At 38.9% G+C, this 25949-nt stretch overlaps 1 protein-coding gene across 2 annotated transcripts; it reads right to left on the bottom strand.

Moving 5' to 3' along the window:
* SLCO1B3 (solute carrier organic anion transporter family member 1B3) lies at nt 1-23460 on the bottom strand. 2 transcript variants are annotated; one of them, XM_046939330.1, is made up of 15 exons: nt 23317-23460; nt 15095-15249; nt 12716-12857; nt 12497-12629; nt 9610-9725; nt 8653-8799; nt 8454-8552; nt 7597-7842; nt 6556-6720; nt 5808-6003; nt 4666-4828; nt 3503-3687; nt 2205-2269; nt 1825-1942; nt 1-1269 (listed from the first exon to the last, which is right to left on the bottom strand). In XM_046939330.1, exons 2-15 carry the CDS (start codon nt 15224-15226, stop codon nt 1053-1055), a joined length of 2124 nt encoding a protein of 707 aa, XP_046795286.1. In that variant the 5' UTR covers nt 15227-15249; nt 23317-23460; the 3' UTR covers nt 1-1052. The 2 variants fall into 2 exon arrangements, with proteins under 2 accessions (XP_046795286.1, NP_001305378.1); NM_001318449.2 differs by lacking the exon at nt 23317-23460 and adding an exon at nt 18843-18888.
* Between the last annotated feature and the right edge of the window lie 2489 nt (nt 23461-25949).

Raw genomic sequence — 25949 nt, 5'->3', positions numbered from 1 at the left:
CACAAGTATACATCTTTTTATTTGAAGTATTAACAGTTGCCGAGCTCTGAGGGATGCAAATATAATGAACTCAAACCAAGAGACATACAAAAGTGACTTTGAAAAGAGGAGCTAAAGTCTTGGTCTGAAAAAGTTTTAAGGTACATGAGAACACAGCTGAATATTTTGCCTACCTGTTGGTGAACTTGTCCCAGAACGATAAAGCCTGAACATGATAGATCCACTCTATGCAGTAGTCAGAGGTGTACTGCTATTGTTTGAGTGTCCTCTGCTGGACACATTGCTGCATAGCAATAAAGCCTCGAACACGGGTTGAATTTTGCTTGGAAAACAACGTAACTACAAAATTCAAAATAGTTCCTATGTTTAATACTCAGTTAATTTAAAAAATAAAAAATAAAAAAGGAAGCTTTTAATAAAATGCTACAGCTCTTGAGATTTAAAAAAATAATTATTTACTCTATGGTATAATCTTTTTCTGCTGAACTAAGAGAAAAATGCCTACTGGAAAAATACTGCTTTTGTCAATTTTGCAGTGGCAGAGGGTTGCAATGGCTCACTTAGATAAGGAGGAAGAATTTTGCTCAAGGGAAGGGCCTTGTTTTTCTTTTGAATTCCAATTCAACCTGATGAAATCAGAAAGCTGCTGTGAGACTCCTTGCCATTCCAGCACCACTCCACCGCATGCATTTGCACATGAAATTGGCCCCACATTTGGTGGGACTCTGGGGTGTGGCTTTTCTGTCAACACTCATCTTTGACCCCACTCAAAAGCTGTTGACTAGCTCTGCTGAGAACACCACGGGAGACTTCTCTTTACCTTCTGAGAACTTGGTTCAGTTTGAATAATTTATTTGGTCTGTTACTTGAAGCCAAATACACATGAGGTACTTTCACACCTGACTGTAAGATTTCCTTTTTGTTGACCATAGGTTTTCTATTCCTTTGCCTTTCTGAACTTTCTAAGCTATTAGTTAGTTATTCATGACATTGTTAAAGTTCTTTTTAAAAGAAGCTGTCCTGATTCATATTACAATGTTCCAGATGGTGTTCTAAGTATGTGATTCCTTTTCTGCCTCAGGAGGACTTGTCAGATGTTCACCATTTTTGCAGTTATCTTCTTTATTCATAGGAACATCTTCTCTTCCTCCATTTTCTGCAAGCCTGGAGTTCTTATTTTGCATGTTTTTCTTTATCAGTATAAAGAAAAGGATCGCAAGCAAGTAGGAAGGGGCTCTGAGCACCGCTGATAAACCAAGGTAGACATACCTGTCACATAGAGAATAAAAGACAGTGTCTTTTTTTCAAGTCAAAGAAAATCACTTTTAAAGACTTTCAAGGCTCACAAGGGTATAAAAATCAGATAGAAGCTCAGGGGAAGGCAATTCTAAAACTCACTCTTTGTGAATGATACCACAAAGTAGACATTTTGACAACTATAATCATCTGTTAAAGAATTTAAAGATTTCTGTTTGCTTATGAAAGTTGTTACAGAGGTAGATCTGTATACCTTCCCTCTCATTGGTAAATCATGCAGCCCTTGGTTCTTAAAATTGCCTCAAAGGATATTAGAACAGATATTCCATTCCAAAAAGTTCCTGTCATTTATATTAGATTTTTTGCACAATATAAAAAACTGAGTGAAGAGCCAAGAATTTAAGATTTGATATTAAAATTTCTCAATTTCAGGAATTCTGGAATGACCAAAATCTGAGTTGAGACCATTATGTTTGATCAGTGGCCTCACCCATTACAATATGACAGATCAAGGGGGGTCTGTATTGACAAAATGCTTGGGACTTTTGCTGCTATACTTTGCCTTACCTGAATGCATTGGAGTCGTACAGCCTGCAAGCCCCTCGCTGCCCACATCTCGTGCTTGCCCATTTCAAGCATGTTTTGTCAATCAGTGCCCCAAAATAAACTGGTGCAGGGATCCCAGCTTCAAAGGAATAAGCAAAAATATCTCAAGATATCACAGGAAAAGACATATTTGCAGTATCATTTAATCAGCAAGTCAGAGCTTTTCAAAATTGTGCTAGCTGGCCTCTCAGTGAACTCTACACTGTATTTTGGACCTCCAGAAACAACCCAGAATTTTGGGGTATTTCAAGTATACATCTGGTTTACAGATGGTTGTTGCATTCATGTCATTTAAAGCCGAGCAAACAAGTACATTTGTTAGTCAGAAGGATGCCTCTTACCTAGCATTCTCATAACAAGTGTGTACAGACCAACCGCAAGAGATTTCAACTCTGGCTGAACGCATCTGAAAAAGAGATGAATGAGTAAGAGGGATTTGCCTATCAAGTGTTCAGACACGTATATTAAATTGCTGTTAATTTCACCTATCTGAACACTCTTAACAACAGAAAACTAAGCTTTGGAAGGAGAGTGCTTCCTATGTCTGATGATAAGGTACAAAGTGGTACGAAAATGGGGAATTAATCTATTGTTTTCTATCACGTATCTCCTGGGAAGTCCATTCACTAAGTATAGTTAAGTAAGAATTTTTAAAGCCATAATCATGGTCTGAAGTGGTGTTAATGAAATGGGCTTCTCAACTGCCTTAATTCCCCAGTATATGTGTTCTTTACCTGATGGGAAATACCTTACTCCCCTGATGGAAAATACCATATTTTCCCAGGACAAAAATTTTGCACGTAGCAGCATTAGTGCAGCACCTTTTTATACACAAATGACATTCTGACATTCCTCTGTGTAACAACACATCCTGAACTACACAATGCCCATCTGTTTCATGGGGAACCACATTTCAAACATCCAAATTGCTCACTGATCTTGAATCCATTATGTATCCAGTCACTGGTATCTCCCTTCAAATATTAATGTGGTCAACCCTCAGAAAAATGTCTCACAGAGGTGAGTTCACCTTCTGTTTTCCATGTTCATTAAGGATGACATAATACCCTTAGGACTTCCACTAAATTTAGGGTTGATTGAAATTTCTCTTTATGTTACTAAAAAGTATATTCTAATTTGTATGCTTTTGTTCTGAATCACATCCTGGTATGCCTGCATCTGTATACTTCAACAGACACGAGCACCAGAGCCTCAAACTGAACCATCATATTCTGAATCATCATATCATATCCTAGGATATTCTGAATACCCTAACATCTGAAGAGCCCAGTATGTGAGACAACTCCACATCCAGAAATCCTGACAAATGCACACTACTGTAAATCCACACAGACAAAATATCCAAGCAGAAAGAGAGGATGTACTCTGGAAAGCTAGTCATAAGAAGGAACATTATGCGGTATTTGGAAGCAACCCACTAGAACCAACTTATTGGCAGTGGCCAAGTAAGGTTTGATATTAACAGCTGCAAATGTAAGGAGAATGACAAAACACATTAGATAAATCATGTTATACTGCAAGAGAGTTGTCTTCTCGCAAAGGAAAGAGAAAAAAAACTAGATATGACTTTGATCACCTCACTTTAAAGCCTGAGACATGGTTACACAGTTTAACTTACCTGTACATAATTAAGTACGCTGGAGTGCCTCCCAGTGCATAGCAAAAGCCACTTACGACTTGTATTACTGTATAATATATAAACATCATTGAACAATCATCACTTTTCGGACATTGCCCCAAGGTGACAGAATTATTTCCTGACCATGAACTGCTGGCTTCAAGACAGCTGCAGTTATGGAAAACCTGGAAGACACGAAACAGATCTGGTAGGACATTTCTCAGGCACTGAGGAACCCTGCCTTCAGACACAGGCAGACTCTGAAGCCTTACTATTTTCTTGCTTGCCTTTCCTTGGGGCAATGGGCAGCAGCTTCTTTTCTTTACTACAAACTGCACTCAGATTAGGAAGGGATATTCAAGTATGCTCCTAACAGTGGACACAAGATCAATTTTTGAAAGATGTAAGGAGTATCTGCAGGACTTCTGAATCTGTCTTTGTGTTCCTGGAGGGCTGCTAGAGGGGAAAAGCGAGGTTCAGGGGTTGTGCCTTTTGTTGCTAGTCGTCTTTGCCTGTTAATAGCTTTTTCTGTGGAAAGCACCTGGATCCCAGATCCCCCTCTTCTAAAGCTGACCCACCAGCTGATCCACCAGAGGCTCCTCAGAGCTGAAAGCAGCAGCTGCCTGTCAAGGTGCAGCTTATGCAGACTGCCTGAGAGCTGAAAGCAGGTGTACAGGTAGCATAAAAGCAATAGTTTTTAATCAGGACTTGAAGGCAAGAGGATCTACTAATATAAGGGGAACTGTGGGCCATGAACCTCAACCTCTACAGAGAAAGACTTTTGTGCTGGACCACAGTGTCAGTCTCATAGTCTCTTAGACATGCCTATTAAACTGCTATCACATTAACGATGTGCATCATGGAGGATGCTATGATTTGTTAGCGTCCTTCAGCTACTGACTAAAAACTTCAGGACAGCCAAATTGTGGTCTATAAAAGGCAGACCATAAATAAACTTCAGAAAGCATGTAAATATTTTGAACTGTCATTTTCCCCCTCTTATGTTGAATCCACAAAATTCTGTAGCCAGAAAGCAAAAATACCTTAGTGACTGTTCTCCAGTAAATTTGTTTTTGATTAAACACATTATGCTACTGAAAATCCCTGATGCTAAATGGAAAGCAAGCTAGTAAAAAGCTACAGAAACTTGAGCAGGCTCTTACCATGTTCTTCCCATGTCCCTCTGAAATCGTGCATCCAGCCAGACATGCCGAAATGTATGTCAGTCCATTGCCTCCACACACGGGATCCCACACATTGGTGGCACATTTGCAGCCAGAATTGCAGTCAGAAAATATGGCATTTTCATGATATGGAATGGGTTTGCTTAGAAGTTAAGTTGGGACAGGGGTAAGAACAACTTTTAATTCAGCACTCAGATCAGCATAGTCCCTTCTGTGCGAGTGTCTTTGTTCTCATAAGACCAGAGCATACATTTTAATATCTGAATGTCTGAAATACTGATCTTTTTGCTTCGCATTTCATCTCACTCATGCTGATATTAAAGTGATCACTAGATTATTAATAATGCTAGGACAAAAATTGCTACTACTAATTTTAACTCCCAGGCGTATACAGAAAAGAAAAATCTGAAAGTATTTGAGAGGTCAGCTGCACCTAGAGCTAGGAACAGATAACACAGCCTTATCAGGTACTTCTTCAGCTGTTGGTAAAAATGCACCAATGGTAGAAACTAGGCTTCTGAGAATGTATGCCAATCCAAATGCTAGTGTTTTTCTGTGTGCCTCGGAAAGCCACCTCCTAATGCACAGCCCCTGTTCTGGTATCTTTGTTCGCTCAAAGAACTAATAATAACTTCTAACTTCTGAACATTTGTTCTATCCTGATGGGAGAGAGCATCTTCATTAGGCATAAAAGTTTCATTTTGTTTAACAGCAGGCTGAGAGTCTGATGTGCTGCAGTCTTTCCATATCCATGCAGGATGTGCTACCAATGTACAATGTACACATTTCTTCATCTTTTTACTGGGTCTGAATAAACTTTGCAAGAAAATGATTTCTGATATAGAGATGGCACAGTGTGAAACAGAAATATCACTCCCACAGCAGCCGAAATTCCTGCATTAGTAATGATGCAATTTTGATAATGTGATTCTGATTGAACCAGTGTTGCACATTGTCAAGCTACCCTCTGCTGATCAACAGAACTATGATGATGACACTTGGTATTTTTTGCTCCCTCTAAGCGCTGCAAAAGCATGTTTGTCTTTTAGCTCTAATGTCCTTGTACAGTATTTGAGCTATTGCTGCCGTAGAGAAAAACCTTCTCTTTATTTTATACTCACCCATCATATGATGCCGTAATTCCTGCTATCACCTGGTTCTCACAGCCAACAAAAAAGTGCAAGAGAGTGAAGGAATAGGCAATAAAAGACATGGTAAATGCAAACTTGGTTGCTGTGGTGATGCTCATTTTATACTTTTTCATTATTATTCCTCCCAGGAAAATTCCAATTCCAACAGGTGGTAGAGATGTCAGCCCTGAAAGGGATTATTGAAGAGGAATGCTAAAATAAGTTAGTCACACTGGGCTTAAGAGTCAAACTCCATTCTTGAGTTGATGTCCCTGGCAGCAGTATGTTGTACGACTCTAGGTGGCTTTTTGCTCAGCCTAATCTTTGGGTTGCATATACTATTTTGAAGTTCTTACATTTCAAAACAGACTGTATGTCTAGCTAGCTAGTTGACAGTGATTTGTTCTCTCTTCAGTAGCAAGGTATCCCTCAATCAGATGTTAGAGAATTTAAAACTCCCCCAACCCCATTAATTGCATATTTTGAGTACTCTTGCTAGAACATAATGTTATTAATACTATATGATATATCATAATGTAGTATTTTAATCATAATGAAATGTAAACATAAGTAAACTAATAGGACATAATTATTTATTCTGTCCCCATAGACACTCAAACTAGCTTACATGCTGCCTTCATATAATTCAAGTTCAGGAAAGTTCAGTCCCAGAAAAAGATGCCAGAACTTCTCCCAGTTCAACCATTATAAAATAAATTGTCACTGCAGTGTAACTCACCTATTAGAAAGTTAGACTTAGATGCAGATTGTCCATACTGCATTTCCATGTACTTCGGCTTGTAAGTCAAGAAACCGATAAAGCTACTGAACTGTAACAGTGAGCAGCACAAAAATGTAACGTACATTCGATTACTCAATATTTTTTTCAGAGAGGTATAGAAATCTGAAAGAAGGAGATAAATGAGTTGGCTTTAAAGCTATATGAAATAATTACAGGTGAGTAATCCATGAAATTTAGGCCAAAATTCTTCTTTTAAGTGTCCAAGGGCAAATTGTACTGATCTTCATTTGCTAGTGAGTACCTGAAAGCAAAACCAGGCTATTGGAAAACTCTAGATGTTGCGGTAAGGGGAGAGAACCTTAACAGAAGAATGAATTGCAGGTTAAGGCCTGAGTTCTGTGTATGTGAAGACAAAAGGGCTCCACACAGCAAAGACTTCTTTCAGCTTACAGGACTTCTTTCAGCTTACAGGTTTCAAGGCTAAGTGACTGGTGCCTTTGTAGAGAAGCATGTCTTCCATTGGGATCTGAACTTAGACAGGAGGAATTTTTGGTGATAGAAAACATCTCCTCCCTTCACCTTTCCTCCCCTTTCGTAGTGTAAGGTCTGCACAATCAGAATTCAAGCCTGCCATGCTTTCCTCAGACAGTAATGAGCTTCAGAGTCTTCACAAGCTCTGTGATGACCAGAAAAATGATTTGGCTTTCCAGAGTGCAAAAGGAGACTTCTAATATTTTCTTCAGGTCTTGATGCAGAAACAATGTTTCTTCTACAATTTCTACCGCAGAATTTCTGTAGTAGGTGCCATAAAGGTAATCATACATGCAGAACCTCACAGTCTAGAAGAAGCTCTTTGACTGCTCATAATATTTATTGGATAACTCCTTTCCTGGGGATAGCTAACTCATTTATTCATTTAAGTGTACTTAAGTGTATATTTACTCATTTAAGTGTAGGGGATATAAAATGTTCTGCTGAAGTATCACATTTTTACTGTACGTTTGCTTTCCATAATTACCTGACACACAAAACACTTGCCTTTCAGCATTGTTGACCACTTTGCTGGCTTAGATTTTACAGAAGGAAGTGTCTTCCTCATGGCTCCCATATTTTCCAGGAGACCAGGTGAAGTTTTGTCCTTATTGGCTTTCAGGGGCTTTTTCAGACTCTTTGGCAGGAAGCAAAATGGAATAGCAGCTAGGAAACTGATCACTCCAGCTATTAAAAAACCAAGCCACCAGGCACCCACCCAGCGAGAGTCCTGTGGAGTGATAGCAATTTTTCCTAGAATCAAACGAAACAGAACCAAGTTAATTGAGAAGGTGGAACTTCCCACACTTAATTTGCTGAAATAGCTATATTTGTACAGTGGTTGAATTTCAGCAGTAACAATGAACACCCAATAAGAGACCTTTTATGCAGTGAAGGCATCAAAATCATATCCTCTGCTGTGGGGGGATCATCTAGTTGGAAATAGGTGATTTTAAGGTTCTTTCCAACCCAAGATAGTCTATGATTTTATGATCCACAAAAACTGTAAAACTAATGTGCTAGCAGAATCTTCTCATTAAGACTGCAACTTAGAAAAATTTCTTTAGTCTCTGAGCATTCTTGTTACTCAATTCTAAGACTAAAGATGCATTTTAATCCTTAAAACCTAGAAGAAGGTTCTGAAATGTCCCTTGTCTAATTCAGCCTTCACCCCAAAAGCTTCCAGTAATTTAATAAAATTATAACAAAGTATAAAATACAACTAATAAAAATGATATAATTAAGGTAAATAAAATAGAATTTAATTAATACAATTAGTATTTTAAAATACTCTTGTGCAAATATGTAGATGAACCTGTTAGCAACAGGTATTAACTTACTTTCACTTTGCCTATTTTGCTTACCTAAATCCACAAAACCAACATCCACGTACAGTTTGGCACATAGGGATCCCAGCAGGAAACCACACATTGGGCCTAACATGGCTATTGTGTGCAAACATGCTGAAAATATAATGAAGCAGATGATAGTACATTTTAATGGGTGAATGTTTTATCCTGCAACCTCTTATATTAAGAATCTCTCAGTTTATGTTGACATTACCTACATATACAGGAACATTCTCTTCCTTAGCAAAATCGTCAAGATAAGAGATGCCCAGTGGTGTTATTGGAGTCTCACCAATTCCTCGCAACATGTTTCCCAGTAAGATATATACCCACATATATGATGATGGTTCTTTCTCACAGGCTGTAGACAATGAGATGTTACATTTTTACTATAGAATAGTTTAAGGGGAGATATAGTGACAAATCACAGGAAATTCAGCACACCGTTATAACTTAGTATTTAAGGTTTGAACAGCATTCTCCTTATAGAAGATCAATGAGAGGCTGTCAACCCCATTATATCTTTTAATAATCTTTATAAATCACATTCCTCCACCTTCACTGTATTTGATTTCTAAAGGTACAGGTAAGTATCACCCATCAGAAAAAAAAAGTCCATGTGGGGGAAAAAAAAAAGGCAGACTGATATTATCATTACTGTGTTATCTGGCATATAAAATGAGAAGTTTGAGATGGTTCGTGTGTACAGTTTGACTCTCTCTCTACCCATTTCCCATGCAAAGCAACTTGTATAGCATCTGTATTCCAGGTGGTAAGCAAGATCTTAGAAATCTCAATTCCATTTGACTCTGTACGACTTCTCTTCCCCTCTTGCCATCTCTTCCCCCAAACCTGCGTAACTGGAAACTCTTCAGAAATCTCTCTGCAAACAGACTCAGCATCTCCTTCAGAGTTAGGGTCGTTTTATAGAAATTTGGAAGTGTGAACATAGGAAAACTGTGATCTGGGTCCTAGCAATTTGTATTTGCTGGATGTTTCTTCTCCAGACAAAATGCACAACGTGCACTGAAGTATTAATAATGTTCTCAGGAAGGAAGAGATTGAAGTTAGAAACCTAACTGAGCATCTTGTACTGGGCAACGATTTACTCCACATGTAACCAAAGGAAAAACTAACTCCTATATTTATGCTTACATGTACAGTTCCTTACCAGAGTGGGAGGTGTCCAAAAAGGTTTCATTCAAATCTTGATGTGGAGAGCAGGGATTTATGCTTGAAGTTGTGTTGGCAGAAGATCTTGTGTCTGATGCTGTCTCATACTTATAACTGAAAACATTTAACAGTACTTTAGATGAAAGGTTCAGTATGGAAATGCGAGTATTGTAGGCCAGGAATTACTTGAATGCTATTTCCCTAAAGGTATTTTTGTTTAAGTATCAATCCAAAATGTTACTGAAGGAGTAAGAAGAAAGTTTATTTAAGTGTATTTTAAGAATATGGAATATAAAAAAAAGAGCAGCAAATAAAATTTAGAAATACTCATCTGGAAGATATAACATTTCAAGCTGGAAATTGCTTTGAAAGTAATTCAGGCAGGACTGAACATGTGCTGTCAACATTTAAGGTCTGTTCCAAGTTAGATCCCTATGCTGACCATAATATCAGGGAGAAAAAGAACAATATCTGGAGTCTGAGCCTCCCTTTCTATGTTGGATATATATGTCTGTGAGGATAGGAAAGAAGCAAGGAAGGTAGACGTGAGCCTTGCTGAGGAGCAAGTGCAATGAGCTTATGCAGAACAACACGGTAAAGAACATAGTCTGCTTCTAGGAACTAGGCTAGCTCTATTTGATTAGGAAGGCTTATTTTTCAGGATAAAACAAAGGGTGTTCATCACAGGAAAAAGTGCAGAATAGTTTCCTCATAAATATTCAGGCCGAGATTCATGAGACACTTTATGAGTTTCCCAGTGTAGATCAGCTAGATGCTCAGATTCACTTAAGCAATGGAAAATACAAGCCTGATGCTAGTGAAAGATCTACCATCATGAACAAATATATTAAGTTCCTCTAGAACCTAGGATGATGAAGAGAAATTTGTTTTAGCAGACATGAACATGGACATTCAAGGATGCAACGAGGAAGGCTAAGGTCCACTAGGAATTAAATCTGGTGAGGGAGGTCAAGGAATACAGGAAGGACTTCTTTAAGAGTATCAAAAGCAAAAGGAAGACTGGGGAAAATGTAGGCCAACTGTTGAATGAGGTTGGTGCTCTGGTAATGGGAGACACTGAGAAGATGGAGTTACTGAATGCCTTGCCTTCTTTGCTTCAGTCTTTACTGGTAAGGCTGCCCCTCAGAAATCCCAGACTCTGGAATTAGGAGAATCTGGTGAAAGGAAGACTTCCCCTTGGTCAAGGAGGATCTGGTCGGAGATTCTCTAGGCAAAATTAATGCATACAAACCCATGGGCCCCAATGGTATGTACCTATGAATACTAAGGGAGTTGACAGACATGACTGCCAAAATGCTCTCTATCACCTATGAAAGGTCATGGAGAATGGGAGAGATGCCCGAATACTGGAGGAAATCCAGTGTCACTCCAGCCTTCAACAAGGGCAAGAAGGGGGAGCCAGGAAACCACAGGTCAGTCAACCTCATCTCTGTCCTTGAGGAAGTGATGGAAAAGCTTATTCTGAATTTCATCTTTAAGCACGTGGAAGAAAAGGAGGTTATCAAAAGGACTCAGCATGCATGATTAATCAGGTAGCCATGAGTGGTTGGGCAGATGAGGGGAGAGCAGTAGATGTTGTCTATGTTGACTTCAGGAAAGCTTTTGTCACCCTCAGCATCCTTGTAATGAAGCTTAAAAAGAGAGGACAATGAGGGAGACTGAGACTGGCCAACTGGCAGAGCTCAGAGAGTTGTGATCAGTGGTGCAGCATCTAGTTGGAGGCCTGTAATTAGTGGTGTTATGCAGGGGTTGGTACTAGATGTGGTCCTGTTCAATATCTTCATTAGTGACCTGGATGAAGATACAGAGCCCACCCTCAGCAAGTTTGCTGATGATATGGAGCTGGGAAGAGTGGCTGACACACCTGAAGGCTGTGTTGCCATTCAGGAAGATCTGGACAGGCTGGAGAGCTGAGTGGAGAGGAACCTCATTAGGTTCAGCAGGGGCAAAAGTAGGGTCCTACACCTGGGAAGGAATAACAGTATGCATCAGTACAGGTTAGGGGGTGACCTGCTGGAAAGGAGCTCTGAAAAGAAAGAGCTGAGTGTCCTGCTTGACTGTAGGTTGACCATGAGCCAGCAGTGCACCCTTGTGGTCAAGAAGAGCAATGGTATCCTGGGGTGCATTAAAAAGAGCGTCTAGGCAGGTGATTCTTCACCTCTACTCTGCCCTGGTGAGGCCACATGTGGAGTTCTGTGTCCAGTTCTGGGCAACTCAGTTGAAAAAAGATAAGGAACCTCTAGAGAGAGTCCAGAGGAGGGCTACAAAAATGATGAGGGGCCTGGAGGTTTTTCCTTCTGAGGAAAGGCTGAGAAACTTGGGACCATTCAGACCGGAGAAGACTAAGAGGGGATCTTGTCAACACTAAATGGTGGATGTGAAGGGGATGGGACCATGTTCGTTTTGTTGGTGCCCATTGACAGAAACAGGAACAAACTGGAAAGCAGAGAGTTCAATTTGAACATGAGGAAAAACTTCTTAACTTTAAGGTGACAGAGCACTGGAACAGGCTGTCCTGATGTTGTGGAGTCCCTTTCTCTAGAGATATTCAGAACCAGCCTGGACACCTTCCTGTGCAACCTACTCAAAAGGATCTGCTTCAGCAGGAGATTGGACTAGATGATTTCCAGAGGTCCCTTGCAACATCCATGACTCTGTGATTCTGTGATTTGGAAGAGAAAATGAGCTGGGACCATTTCTATGAGCACCAGTACATCTGCTGGCTCTGAAGCTGAAAGCTGCCTTCTGTAAGGATCTGCTACAGGAGAGCACAGTCTGCTTCACAAATACGCCATCTTACACAAGGCTCTAGTGCCCTCAAGTCCAATGCAATGTTACTCTAATTGGTCTTGATCTGTACTTACTATCCCATGAAGAAATGAGGCAATGCTGTTAAAACACTTCCCAAAGCCATAGTAAAGCATCCAGCAGCAATTACTTTGGGCCTATGAAGTTTAGCTCCAAAGTAGCTTACAAATGCAATCACCAGTAAATTACCTGGAAAGTAATGAACAAAATTAATACTAGATGCCATGACTCATATTTCTCTGAACAGTTTTCTGCATATTATAGAGTATTATTACCCATCTCAAAGCTTCCATCGATGAAACCAACAGTAGAGGATGGAAGGTCAAATCTTCGTTCAATTTGTGTGATGGAACTTTTCATAATTACACCCGACAAAGCTTTACTGAAGTAGCTGAACGATAAAGCAGCAAGAAACACCTGAAGGAAGTTTGAGATAGAAAATGGGAGGTAGGGGTAAGGGAAGATGTCACATAGAAGTCAAAATATTTTTAAAACTATGTGGAGCAATCATCATGGTCTATGCCTGTTACTCAAATTACAGTGACAACACTGTGTTTGAATTTTCTGCACTCTAGTTATGAGAGTGGTGCCAGGATGTAATCAGTGATGTTTTCTCACTGCTCAGCTTTTCCCTGCTGGAAAGGGCTGGTGCTAGGTGTTGCACTGAAAGCTCCCATTTGCTTTACTTATGTTCGAGGTTGCAACAGCCATCTTAGTGACCAGAAAGCCTGATCTGACCCGTGCTGGAAGCCAGAGGTGTTCCAAAACAGAAATCCTGAGGACTATAGAACTTAAATTTGGCAGTCAAAAAACTGGGGACTGCTAGTCTTGCTGACATCCTGTGGTTAAAGCTCAGGCCCATGTTGGGCAGTAAAAATAGTGAGATTTCTAGATGTTGCGGAAATGTAGATTTTGTCGCTTGTGCATACCTCACCAAGACTGATATAATGGAACTAGTCTCACCTACAATTAATCTCAACTCCAACTGTTTTCTGTTTGGGTCTCATGACACTTATTTTATGCCAGTTCACAACTGGTTCTAACTCAAACATATGGGTAGCCATGGCACCAAAGTCTACACAAGATTCTATGATTTCTCTGGAAGTAGTACAGGCTGATTTGTGTTCATCACTCTCTGAAATATATTGAGAGATGTGGATTTTGTCTTTGTCGCTTGTATGCCATATATCTGACAACAAAAAGCTTGACATTCTTTGTAATTTTATAGTTGCTTCCACTAACACACATTTTTACTTTTGCAAATAAAAATGTCTTTGATAAGAAATTAAACTAAGTTTGTTTAAAGATTGTCTAACTATTTCAACATAATCTAAAAACAAATAGACTTACTGCTCAGTGGGTAAAAGTTCCAATACAACACAAGAAAAGTAAACAAAAGTAAATACAGGTTTAGACTTTGCAATTCTATCTAATGTAAGAAATGCAGTCAACAACATGTTTGAAAATAGGTATATTTTTGGTCTAGGAATGAAGATAAAATCTCACAAGCACAGACTTTGTCCTGGTGTTTTAGATCTCCTGAGTTCAATTGGCAAAAAAAAAAAAAAAAAAAGGTCTGTAAGAATCATCTTTTTTGCCTTGCACTGAGAGCTCTCCTGGATTCCTGGATGTTTTGGCTGAAATCACAAACTGCTGATAAGCATGAACACACAAACAGTGACTGAGGTATTAAAGGTCTGAAAGCACAGTCTCCATGTAAGAATAAAATATTTGACAAAATGAAGATGCTGAAGAACAATTTGTCTTGTACCACCAAAAGATTGTGAAGATTGTGTTCACTGAAACCTAATTGCCATAAAGTCATTCACAGGAGCATACAGACATAGATCCACTGGCTTGCAGCACTGCCTGTGCATATAATAGTGAAGTTTGTCCTCTGAGTCTTCCAGAGCTCTGATTCTATATCTGTAGTGTATATGGGTGGCATCTCTGAGTCAGATAAAATAAAAAATATAACAACCTTCGCCTAATACTCAGTCCAAACCAATCCAGATGTATAAGAATTTTGCAACTGCCTATTTTTTTTCCATTAATCTTTCATTTTACAGAACTTTTTATAGAGACGAATGTGTCCTAGCTCCATAGAGTCTATGGAATTTAATCTGAGATAAAGCTGGCTGAAGAACTAGTCAAAATATATACCCAAACACATTGGTATCACAAGAAATCTTGCCCATGTAGTATTTACACCTCAGCCAGAAGCAATAAATACTAAAGGCTTTAACATGAACGCAAATTTATCTTTGGTTTACTAGCTCTGTTCAATCTATTCTTTCTGTGCACTCCATCGTGGCCCTAAAAATGAGTGTTGACCCACTGCAAGCTCCAGACATCAGTGTATAATAGTCATCAGTATTAGGATGCCTCATGTCCTCCATTGGAGACTGCTACCTCTGTTCACTAACAAAAATGAAGACCTAACTGTGAGTAACTTGAGAGTAAGTATGTTAGATATGCACTTATTTTTGTTAGGACAAACATAAGATCCACCCCTCCCCTGCACTGCTGGTGTGTATTTAGATCCAGAAGAGAAACTGGGAACAAAAAGGAGGTTATCTATAATTTCAGACCTTGAATGGCACTCCTTAACATACAACAGTGGTAATTTGTAGTGATATTAGTAAGCAGCAAACCTTCAAGCCTGTGCAACAGGAGGCCTTCTTTTTGACTGGTAGATTTTCACTTGTTTCATAGTCCAAAAGCTGAGAAGGTTCTGCTTCCTGGTTTGAGTCATCAATATTGCTGGATTCAGTTTCTGCTGTCATGGTTGATTTCTCTGCTGAGTGATCTGAACACAAGAGAAAATGATAACAGATATAAAAACACACATGCCAAAATAGAGTTGTCTGAGAATATCTCTGATGAAACAGTAGTCATGGGAAAGCACTGAGATGATGAAACTGAATTTTCCCTTGGAAATATTCTGGTTTAATGACTTAGGTATTTCAAAGTGTGTACTTGTTGAAATTCAGAATTACTTTGTTTGGACATCTTATTTTTTTTTAATGAAATATTTCTTCACCCACCCCTCACTAACATGAGGGTTTTCTATGCCTAGAGTGACTTTTAATACTAAAAAGACTATTTCCACAAAGGAGTAAGAGAAAAAGTAAACCAGATGGGTCAATATGACATCAGTACTGAAACATGGGGTGTACTGGGGAGTACTAGGGAAGCTCTGCATTTGTGGGCCACATTGCTTAAGACTCAATCAGCATTTTGGGAAGTCTTGTGTAATAACACTCTGACATCCAACTAGCCCTTTTGCACCAATTTGCTGGCGACTATTCCCAGCAACAAAGAATTAGTTACTTTATCTATCTGACCTCGTTTAGGGAACTTGTATGTTTTTTCTTCTTGCAACACTACACAGGGTGTCCTTAGTCCTCTTCTGTCTGCAGAGTTCTAGCTATATTCACTGATGCTTCAAATCCTTTGCAAATCAAGAATTCAGGAGAACTGCACCAGTTCCACTGGGAAGAGTACACCTTGTATTCAAAGAGGACAAATTATTTTCTCCTGTGATTTATTTATTTATTTATTTATTTGTGTTGAAAGATTTGTTGCACAATTAAGTTGAATTTGGTTTTATTGCAATGAATACTACTTACTTCACCTTTCTCTTTTTCCTTTTTTTTTTTTTAATTTTTATTTTTATATTTGAGAGATGTAAGCAAATAGAAAGGAGAATACTTCAGTGAAATGCTATAAGGGAACTCTACATATCTATCTGCAAAATTTATTTAAAGAAGGAAAGCACTTGCCCGTTTGTGCATCTCCAACTACAAACAGAAAAGATTTCTGAAGAAAGATCCAGATGACACAGAAGAGCGTTGTGGAAAAAAGTGAATCACTTGAAAGAAAGCCTTCTTCAGATGCGCAGATTTTGACACTCAGAAGAGATAAGAGTAGTGGTAATAATGACCCCAAATCATAGCTGAGTGGAACCGATTTATTTCACCTTTCACAGTTCCCTCCTCATTTCAGAAAAGAGTGAGAATGACAGAGAGGGGAGGAAACTCATACAAAGAGAGGTTTTCCATGGTTGAATGGAGCTGAAAAAAGTTGAATGAACTTTTTCAGTGCTGGAAAATGTCCATCTACATTTGCAAATTGCTCTGCTACAGTTCACATGGCAGAGAAAACTTTTCAGAGCATTTAAAGGGTAGGCATTTTTTTAATGCATGACGGTAAAGAATGTTTCTTTCCACTTAGATGGAGCAGGGTTAAGACCTAAGGATACTTAAAACACAGAGAGATTTAAATAATGTGAAGTTTTCTTCGCTTAAGTTCATGAGCATATCCTTAGGTACTAATGCTGGCATAAACAATACCTTTCCTTTCCCACTGCATCCCACACTCTTGACTCATGCAAATACCACTGTTTCTGTGGCTCTGCTGTAAGCCTGGGTCAGAACACAGGTCCACAAAAAACCTCAAAACTTCTCCTTCTCCTTGTCTCTTTATACAGATAGGATCAAGAAGTAGAGGAAAGGGTTTCCTAATGCCTGCACAACTACCAGCAGAAATGACTATGAAATAAGATTCTTAGTGCTTGGGGAGTCGGTAAATACTTATGAGCACCTTGTCCTCTGAAATTTAGCTATTTCTGTGTAACATGAAGATATTAGCTTCTCCCTCTCATAAAGACAGACAAAGGACTAATTTGCAAGGGTAGTGCTGGAAAAGGTGCTGCTTTTGCTGGAGAAGAGAGGGAGCATGGGAAAGTGAAAAGATGGTGCAGCTTGTGCTGGGGAGATGTCAGAGTGGGCTGTGTGCAAAGATCACCAGTTGGAGATGCTGGCAACATCTCCTGCTGTCCTCAGTTGACCTTGACCTACATGGAAATTTGTAAAAGACTGAAGAGAGTAGGGCTGGGAAAATACCATGCCACAAGAAGATAAGAATATATATATATATAAAAGGTTAATTTGTTATTGATATCAACATAAATTAGCTGTTTAGCCTAACAGTTTCAAGTATTGATGAAGTTCATGTTCTAAATTTACTAAACTAGTGCTTTTATTTATTTATCCTTTTTTTCTATGTTTAATGAATACAGGAGCTGGTTACAAGCAGGGGATAGGTATGAAGCCTTCTGCATGAAATATATTCATTCAGTTATATGATTTCTTTAAAACTATTACACTTCACTTGCACAAGCTATTCTGCTGTAGTACTAGCTTGAGAGATTTGCATTTGCAAAAGGGCAAGGTCAGTCAAACAGTGTTTTAGGTTAGTTAGGTGGTCTCTCAGCCTAAATGAAAATCACTCTGGCTTCCATCCTCAAGAGCGGAACCAATACTCTTCTCAAAAGCAACCATAATGAAAGTATCAAGCCACATTGTGAGAATGAATGTTAACACTCTTCTAGTTCAGTTTTCAGTTGTATACAAAGAACATTGGACGGACAGTTAGTTGTTACACTTGTTTGGTCTTGTGCTCAGTACAGTATTTCCCTTCTGAGAAGCACTTCAGGTGAGGGAAGATCAAGTGTCTTAATTACTAATCAGTGTGTATCAGATGTGTTGGTGAGAGCTGAGAGATTTCATGGCATGGTGGGCAGTACAAAGAATCCCTTGCAAACAGATTCCACAGAACAGCTGCCCTCTGGAGAAAGGAACAGCCACAGGTTTCTTCGGTAGTTTAGGGTATATAGTCTGACAGGGACTGTGGCCTAGCGCTCTTCCTGTAAGGTAAATCTGTTCCTTAATGAATATTTAAAAAGAAAATTTGACCTTGGTTTTCCACTCTCTAAATATATGCAAATTAAAGTGAATAAACACCTTAGCATTAACAACAGATAATTTGTTTAAAAGGATGAAAACAATATTTTGCTATGGATTTTACAGATGTTATGAACCAAAAGTAAAGTGATTCTGAGGAATTTTCAGAGTCCAGCAAGGACACTAAGCCCTTGGGCTGTTTCTCACTGCAGCTGCATTCTCAACAGCTGTACCACCATCCAGTAGATTACAATATTAAAAATAATATGATCAAGATTTCAGCTAATAGCTTATGGAACTGTATTGATTTACATTAACTGCAGTGTTAATCCAATCGCCTTGTTGATTCATAAAGACATTATGGTTTCATAGTAATACCTTTCAAGTCAAGTCAATATGACAAATGAACATCATAGTGCCATGCAGGCCTAAAGCTACTTGTATTGTTCATGATACATGATGTTTACTTTTCAGAAAGACCCATAGAAATTCTAACATCAGCACTAAAATATTAATATTTACAACATGAATGTTAGCAGTGTAGTTGTTCAAAGGAAATAGAGACAAAACCACACAGGTAATGTTCATTAGCTACAAACGCTAAAGGACATTTTGAGATTAAGACAAACAAAAATAATATTAAAGAGATTCCTACCTAGGTTCTGTATCCACAACAACAGAAGTTATACTACCACACGAATACTCAAAATCTGGAATATTCTCTCCTTAAGCAAGACTGTGTTGGTACTTGGTAGAGGAATCATTAACTTCTAACACAAACTATGGTTTAAGCAGTTTTAATCTTGTCTCCTCCCAGTTCTGCCCTCTGTTGAAGGTCCCAAAATACATGTTTATCTACGCTGGTCAAAAATTAATTGGGTAGAAAATGTGCAAGTGTGCTCTATTTGTACACCCGTTTGTGAAATGCCTGCTTTCCCGAGCTTATTCAGTTTATAAATTCAAGTCATTCACACCTTCCTGATGTTTAAAAATGGGGTGTCCTGACTACAGAGGTGTTCCTGATTACTAATAGCTAAAATGCATTTGAATAAGATGTTTATTTTTCTAGTCTATGGCTAATGTCCATCCATCTAAGACTGATAGAGCCAGCCAAGGACATACAGAAGGAGAAAATATCATGAATTAGATGTATTGAAAAAAGTGGGTGCTCAACTAACAGTAGTGCTTTGAAGAATGTTCAGATATCTATCTTCAATGCTACTGACAACACAGGCAAAGCGTACCTGAAAGTATATTGGGGCTATGTATACTTTGGATCAACCCTCTGCCTTCTTACAGATCTAGTACAAGGAATCCCATACTGGGTTCCTAACAAGTATTTTATCTGATCATGCTGTCATTGTGGATTGTGATTTATTTATTCCTGAGAGTAATTACAGTTAAAAGACAAGTCCTCTTTACAGCATGTGAACAATGACTGCTGTCAGCCTAGACGTTACACCAAAATGTGCCATTTCTTGCAGATTGTGTACTCTGCACTGCCACCACAATCACCTTGCCCATTCTTTTACCTACTACGAACAATAATAGACTACTTAATAATGCTGACCTTTGGATAGCCTCCAGTACTGTTATCAGAGTTATGTTGCACTGCTCTTTGCTTTTATTTCTGACACTTAGTTAAAGTTTCCTTTCCATTTCTAGAATAAGAGACAACAGTATCAAGGAAATGGTAGCCACCTCAAAGTTACAAGGCATGGCAATTCAAATGCCAGCATTAATAAAATTATAAAATAAGACAGCAAAAGGAATCCTATGTCACAAATAGAGCTCACAATCTCAAAACCACTCTCTGTGACAAGATCACAGCCTGCCTTGAAAACAATAAGAACTGTATTCCTATCCACTTATAAGGCTACTACAAAACACTGCTTCTCTGTTAAAAAAGAAACATTTTAATTTCCAGTCTATGAGTATTCATGATCAAATTATATCCTGGTTCTGCTCTAGCAAAAAGGGTCCTTTAACAGTAAGAGTTTTTCCATTCAATCTGATACTTAGCACTCAAACTTGATCATAAATGAAGACTGCACACATTTTCAAGTTGTTTTACTACATGCACAAGTTAACCATGTTCAATCCCTTCCAAAATCAGGCTTTCTTGATTCTGCAAGCACAACCTCGAAGCCCTTGGCTACAATGCTTTCGAACTGCATCTATATTTCATCAATAGCCACAGCTAAAAATGTATGGATGTTCCAGGAGTAATCTCACCAATGCTACCTTTTGAAATATTAACTACTTTTTATCTCAGGTCATGCCTGATATATACTAGGACTACAGAAAATATTTTTGGAAAAACAGTTTTTTTCAGATTGGCTCTTAGTTATCTACAATTAAGAGATGCATTCAGGGCCTTCTCAAAAATCTCCAGCCTAGAAGCTTCTACCTTGGAGAAGAAATTCTTGTCACTGGCCACTAACTGTGCCACTTTCTATATAACACTGTATTCCACTCATGTTTTGCCATTCTCATTCATTCCTCTCTTTTTTCCCCCTCTATGATATCCATACTCTCCTGTGTTTAACTTTGTCATCCATGTTTGTGTTTGTACTGTCATTTCAAATAGTGAAGCTTGAATGTCATACATAATATATTTAGAAATCAATAATGAAAACTGAAAAGGCAGACTTAAGCTTAGCTAAGAACATTAAAATTAATGGGTCTTAACTATTGTATTAATTGAAGTTTGGGATGCTTTCCAAAAAAAAAAAAAAAAAAAAAATCATCATAGAAAAATGTGTTAAAGCACAATTTAGATCAGAACAAACCTTCGGAGCTCACCTGGTTCAATTCTCTGTGCTAAAAGTTGGAATAACTTCAAAGCTTGATAAGATTGATCAGGTCTTGTCAAGTCAAGATTTGGATGGAGGTTCCACAGCATTCTTTGGCACCTGGTTCAAAAATCTCCTTTCTTGCAACTTCTGCCTATTGCCTCTCACCTTATTGTGCAAGAGAGAGTTTGTAATTGTTTTCTGTATAAGCTTCTATTGGATAGCTAGAGAAAGCAAACAAATGCATCATCCAATCCCTTGACTCAGTTTGCCAATGTCTTTCCTGTTTTAGATAGACTCAAATAAAATACAATATTCCAACTACCATTTAACAAATGATGGACAGGCAGAAAGAATCACTTTCTCAGGCTTTTGTATCTTTTGTAACCATAACCCAATATGCAGTTAGTCCTGTAGGCTCGAAGGTGCACTGCTGTCTCATTTTTAACTCACTATCCACAAGGACACAAAGGATATTTTCTATTATATTCTTCAAAGCTGCTTCCTGTCTAGCTGGCTGGTGTATTCCTAGTATACTCCCTTGTGTGGCTTTTTCCTATCCAATCACTATTCTATCACCACTCCACTGTGCGCCTATCAGTGGCTTCAAGGATGACTTGGTCCATAATCTTCCATAAATTTCTCTTGGTATTCTATGGATTTATTTTAATCGTAGCCAAATGCCACATCCACACGTCTCTTAAATGCCTCTAGGGACGGCAACTCCACCACTTCCCTGGGCAACCTGATCCAATGCCTGACCACCCTTTCCATGAAGAAATTCTTCCTGATATCCAGTCTAAACTTCCCCTGGCACAACCTGAGGCCATTTCCTATGTCCTACCACTTCTCACCTAAGTGAAAAGACACCCTCCACACTGCAGCCTCCTTTCAAGTAGTTGTATAGGGAGATGAGGTCTCCCCTCAGCTTACTATTCTCCAGATTGAACAACTCCAGTTCCCTCAGTCACTTGTCACGTGTCTTTTCTTAGTCCTTTTGTCAGCTTCCTTGATCTTCTCTGAATACATTCCAGCAACTCAAAATCCTTCTGTTAGTAAGTGACACAGAACGGAGACCAGGAGTTAAGGTGTAGTATCACCACTGCCCAGTACACATACTGCCATTGTCCTGCTGGATACACCATTTCTGATGCAGACAAGGAAACCTTTGGTCTTCTTGGCCATGCTGATGGATCATGCTCAGTGCTGTCATCCAGCATCCCCAGATCCTTGTCTGACAGGCAACTTTCTAGCTTCTCTTCCCCAGTTCTAGAGCACTGCATGGAGTTATTACAATCTGAGTGCAGCACCCAGCATTTAGCCTTGTTGAATGCCATGTGAATGAACCCAGCCTGTTGATTCAGTCTTCCTACCTTCAAGCAGATCAGCACTCTCACCTGACTTGGTGTCATCTGGAAACTTAGTGAGGGTGCACTTGATCCACCCATCAACATGGAGAACACCACTTTTGACCAGCCACTAACCAGATTTATATATCCATTCACGTATAGCAGGATTGACGTTTCTATTCACAATGCAAGCATCTTGACCCTGGTGTATTATCTTTGTTAAAAGACCTATGGCAACTGTTATATGGCACACAAACGCAAACAAGCTGTTTCCTCATCTTTCCTAGACACTGTGTCACAGACTCTGTCATTATGCTCCAATGTCAAGAATAAGTACCCTTCTAGTTCCACAGTTACACTTCCATAGGTACGTTTACACTTCCATAGGTACGGTTGCACTTCCATACGATGTCTGTTACCAACCCATTGACTTTGGGTATGTTCTGATAGGAGGACAATATTTGCACTTGTTCTGTTTCTCCTTTACTCTAGCACCCGTGCCAATTCTACCTAGCTCGGAACGCCCCACTCTCGACTTTACTCTGTAGAGGAGTTTTCTTTGTAAAAGGTTACTTATCCTATGCTATATACAGAAAATACTGGAAATTTTCACTGCAAAAGCACAATCTACCTCTCACAAATGTATTAACAGACTTACTCAAGGTTATTTCTTTTTTGCCTTTTCATCCCAATAATATAAAAAAAAACCACTGAGTTAAATGCATTGTTGATCAAAATACCAGAATTGGAAATGGTAAAGTATTGAATTTGGATCCAAGACTATGGCCACATACGTGAAAAAAGCACGTCTCATCCTCATTTTTTTTTTTCATCCAAGCCCTCCTGTACAACTATAACTTATGTTCATGGGTAATAATTGGATTATGATAGCAAAAACCCCTTAATAAGAACACCGAGATATCAGTAATTGCTGATTACTCCCCAGAATAGAAACAATCCTTACAGAAGCCACACTAAACATTACCTTTACAGCAGGAGCTGGTTGCAGACTCCTCCAGGCAGAGGATGGCAGCAGACTCCCAGCAGAAGTAGCCGCTAAGCCACCCATTTGCAAGGCGTGAGCTGGCAGTAGCTGGGAGCAGTCAGCCAAGCAGGGGCCAACTGCAGTGGGTAACTCGATTAGAGGCCTTTTTAATCTTGGGGCACTAATCACTTAATAAAGAAAACCATTGGATTTTAAATTTTAACTCTTACTTAACCAACAAGGTAAAAGGGATAGAGCATGTAACTCAGCAAATATTAAGCTGCTACAGAATTCCTGAGAATGTGAAAACCTTTATAATAACAAAAAGAGTTTCTGGAGTTCCTGTTCCAGTGCATCTATTTACAGCTTGTTGCTGTAAAGCTATCAAGAAATAAAAACATACTATCAAGCCGATTTGGTGTTATGAAAATCTGTCTCCATTTCAGCTGTTGTCTGGAAATTGTTCCTTCTGCTATTCTGTGGAGTTTCTGTTTTCATAAGGACTCACAGATAATTTTGTCATTGATTTGTATCATATACCTTTCTGGTGAAAAGTAGAACTGGTAGTGCTATTTTAACAGTACTGATTATTTTTCCACTTGAAAGAAATAGGATAGTCAGTCAAGTTGATTGTACATCTTCTCTTTGCATTCAGTCTTCACCAGTATCTTGTTTGGGAGTTGTTATCATAAACACAGAATGGAAAGTGTGCAAGTCATTGGCAAGTGTGAGAACCTAGACCTTTTTGGGAGATAGTTCATATATGTGTTGCATTATAGCCTAGCAGCAATGGAAATACGCATTTGTAGGTGAGGTAAGACTCTGCAACTTTCCTATAGTCTAGGATATTATCCGTGATATAAGGATTAGAATGATTTTATGGCTCAAGAAATTTAAAATCTGGCATAATATACAAAATCTCTTCACTGAACTGTTCATCTGGCTTACTACTCTAGAGCAGTTGTTTCACAAGAATAGTCAGTTATTGATCTAATAACTGCAGATAACAGAAAATCCCAAAGGCAGTTGTTCTAGTGGAAAAAAAAAAAAGGTATCTAATCCAGTTCCGTCCCATTTAATTTCCAGGCACAGGAATGTAGTCTACCATTATCTGCTGAATTGAATAACCCTTCTTATTAGAAATCTTCACATATGTAAAGGTAATTTGGACACAAAATGCATTTTCCCAACAGGCTATTTATCTCTTCCTCTGCATCAGATTCTTCCTGACTGCACAGCACCTTCACAGCTTTTTTTTCTAAACCAGTCCCTATTTCTCAGCTGCTTCTTTTAGAAGTTTCAAATACACAGGATCAAGAAGAGGGGTCTTTTTACCACCTGTATACATAGCCTTTCATTCAAATTCACCTTGCTCAACAGCCATGAGAGAAAGCTTACTGACCTGGTTACCATCACGCTATGCTAATGTGCTCCGTTTACTCTTTAAACCTTCTTCTCTCTTCAAAATTCAGTGAATTGTCCTAATCTGTGATGTACCATCAGTTAACACACCTCCTGGTGATGTTAACCACAAGTTGCTTAATTACCAGTCTTAATCACGATTGAAAGACCCCACCTTTGAACTGCTTCTATCGTTTTTTCATGGCAACTATGGATTTTATTTGTTCCAGAGATGTATTAGCACTGGTGAGGAAGGATTTCTTCTGCAACGCTTGGTTAGCAATGACTCCAGGTTACCAGAAGAGGGGATCAACCAGAGTCAGACCTATAACTCCTCTAGCCTGAAGGCTCATGCTGACTGGGGCTGCTCCATGAGGGGGCAAAAGATGGACACTGATGGTAAGCCCCTCATGAGCTGTAGTCCCACCACCTGATTAGGGTGAGCTGCAACAGTCACTGGCCACAGCCTCAGTTCAGAGACAATTAACGAGAGGCAAGGTAAGAAGTTGGGCTCTGGAAAAATCCTGGAAACCCAGACAATAACTCAGGAAGAGCAAGTGGGAGGGCAGAATACAGGCACACATCTGAAGTGGCTCAGGCTAGGACCAGTGCTTCTTATGAGATGAAGATGTATTAATAATGTTTTTACATGGCATATAGCCCATAGGTGCTTCTTAACAAGGCAATGAGTTGCACTCTGTCCTCAGAGATTGACAGCAGTGGTTAGGAAATCTGATGAAATTATTTTAACAATCTCAACCTTGGAAATGAAAGGTATTTGCTTTCTTGCAGTCTTTCAAGCATGCTCTAATATTGCTAATTCTAAAAAGTAATAATAACAAAATCCCTAAATTTGTTGAACTTTGTGATACATTACCAGTTGTAGATTTAGATTAAGGCAAAGAATTATGGCAGGCTCAAATTAGTAATGAAACTATTTTTTCATCAATCATAATCAATCCAGAACCTGAATCTCTGACCAGACATCCATCTGTGTTTCCACTTAAATACCTGAAATACTGAAGTAAAGTAGCAGACTTGGAAATATTTCAAAGTGAAAATGGAGTATATCTGCTTGGTAACTTATAGTATGATCATTACTGAAGAGTGAGAGGAAAAGAGTGCTCATTTTTAAACCATAACAAAAATAAGAGTTGCTGAAGTAAATTCCTTTAGAGTACTCTTCTTCCTTTTACGTGTAAAGAAAGTGACTCATGCAAGTAAAACCCATC

Source organism: Gallus gallus, chromosome 1 (genome assembly GCF_016699485.2).
Source record: "Gallus gallus isolate bGalGal1 chromosome 1, bGalGal1.mat.broiler.GRCg7b, whole genome shotgun sequence".
Taxonomy (NCBI): domain Eukaryota; kingdom Metazoa; phylum Chordata; class Aves; order Galliformes; family Phasianidae; genus Gallus; species Gallus gallus.
This window is presented reverse-complemented; position numbering and strand designations above follow the sequence as displayed.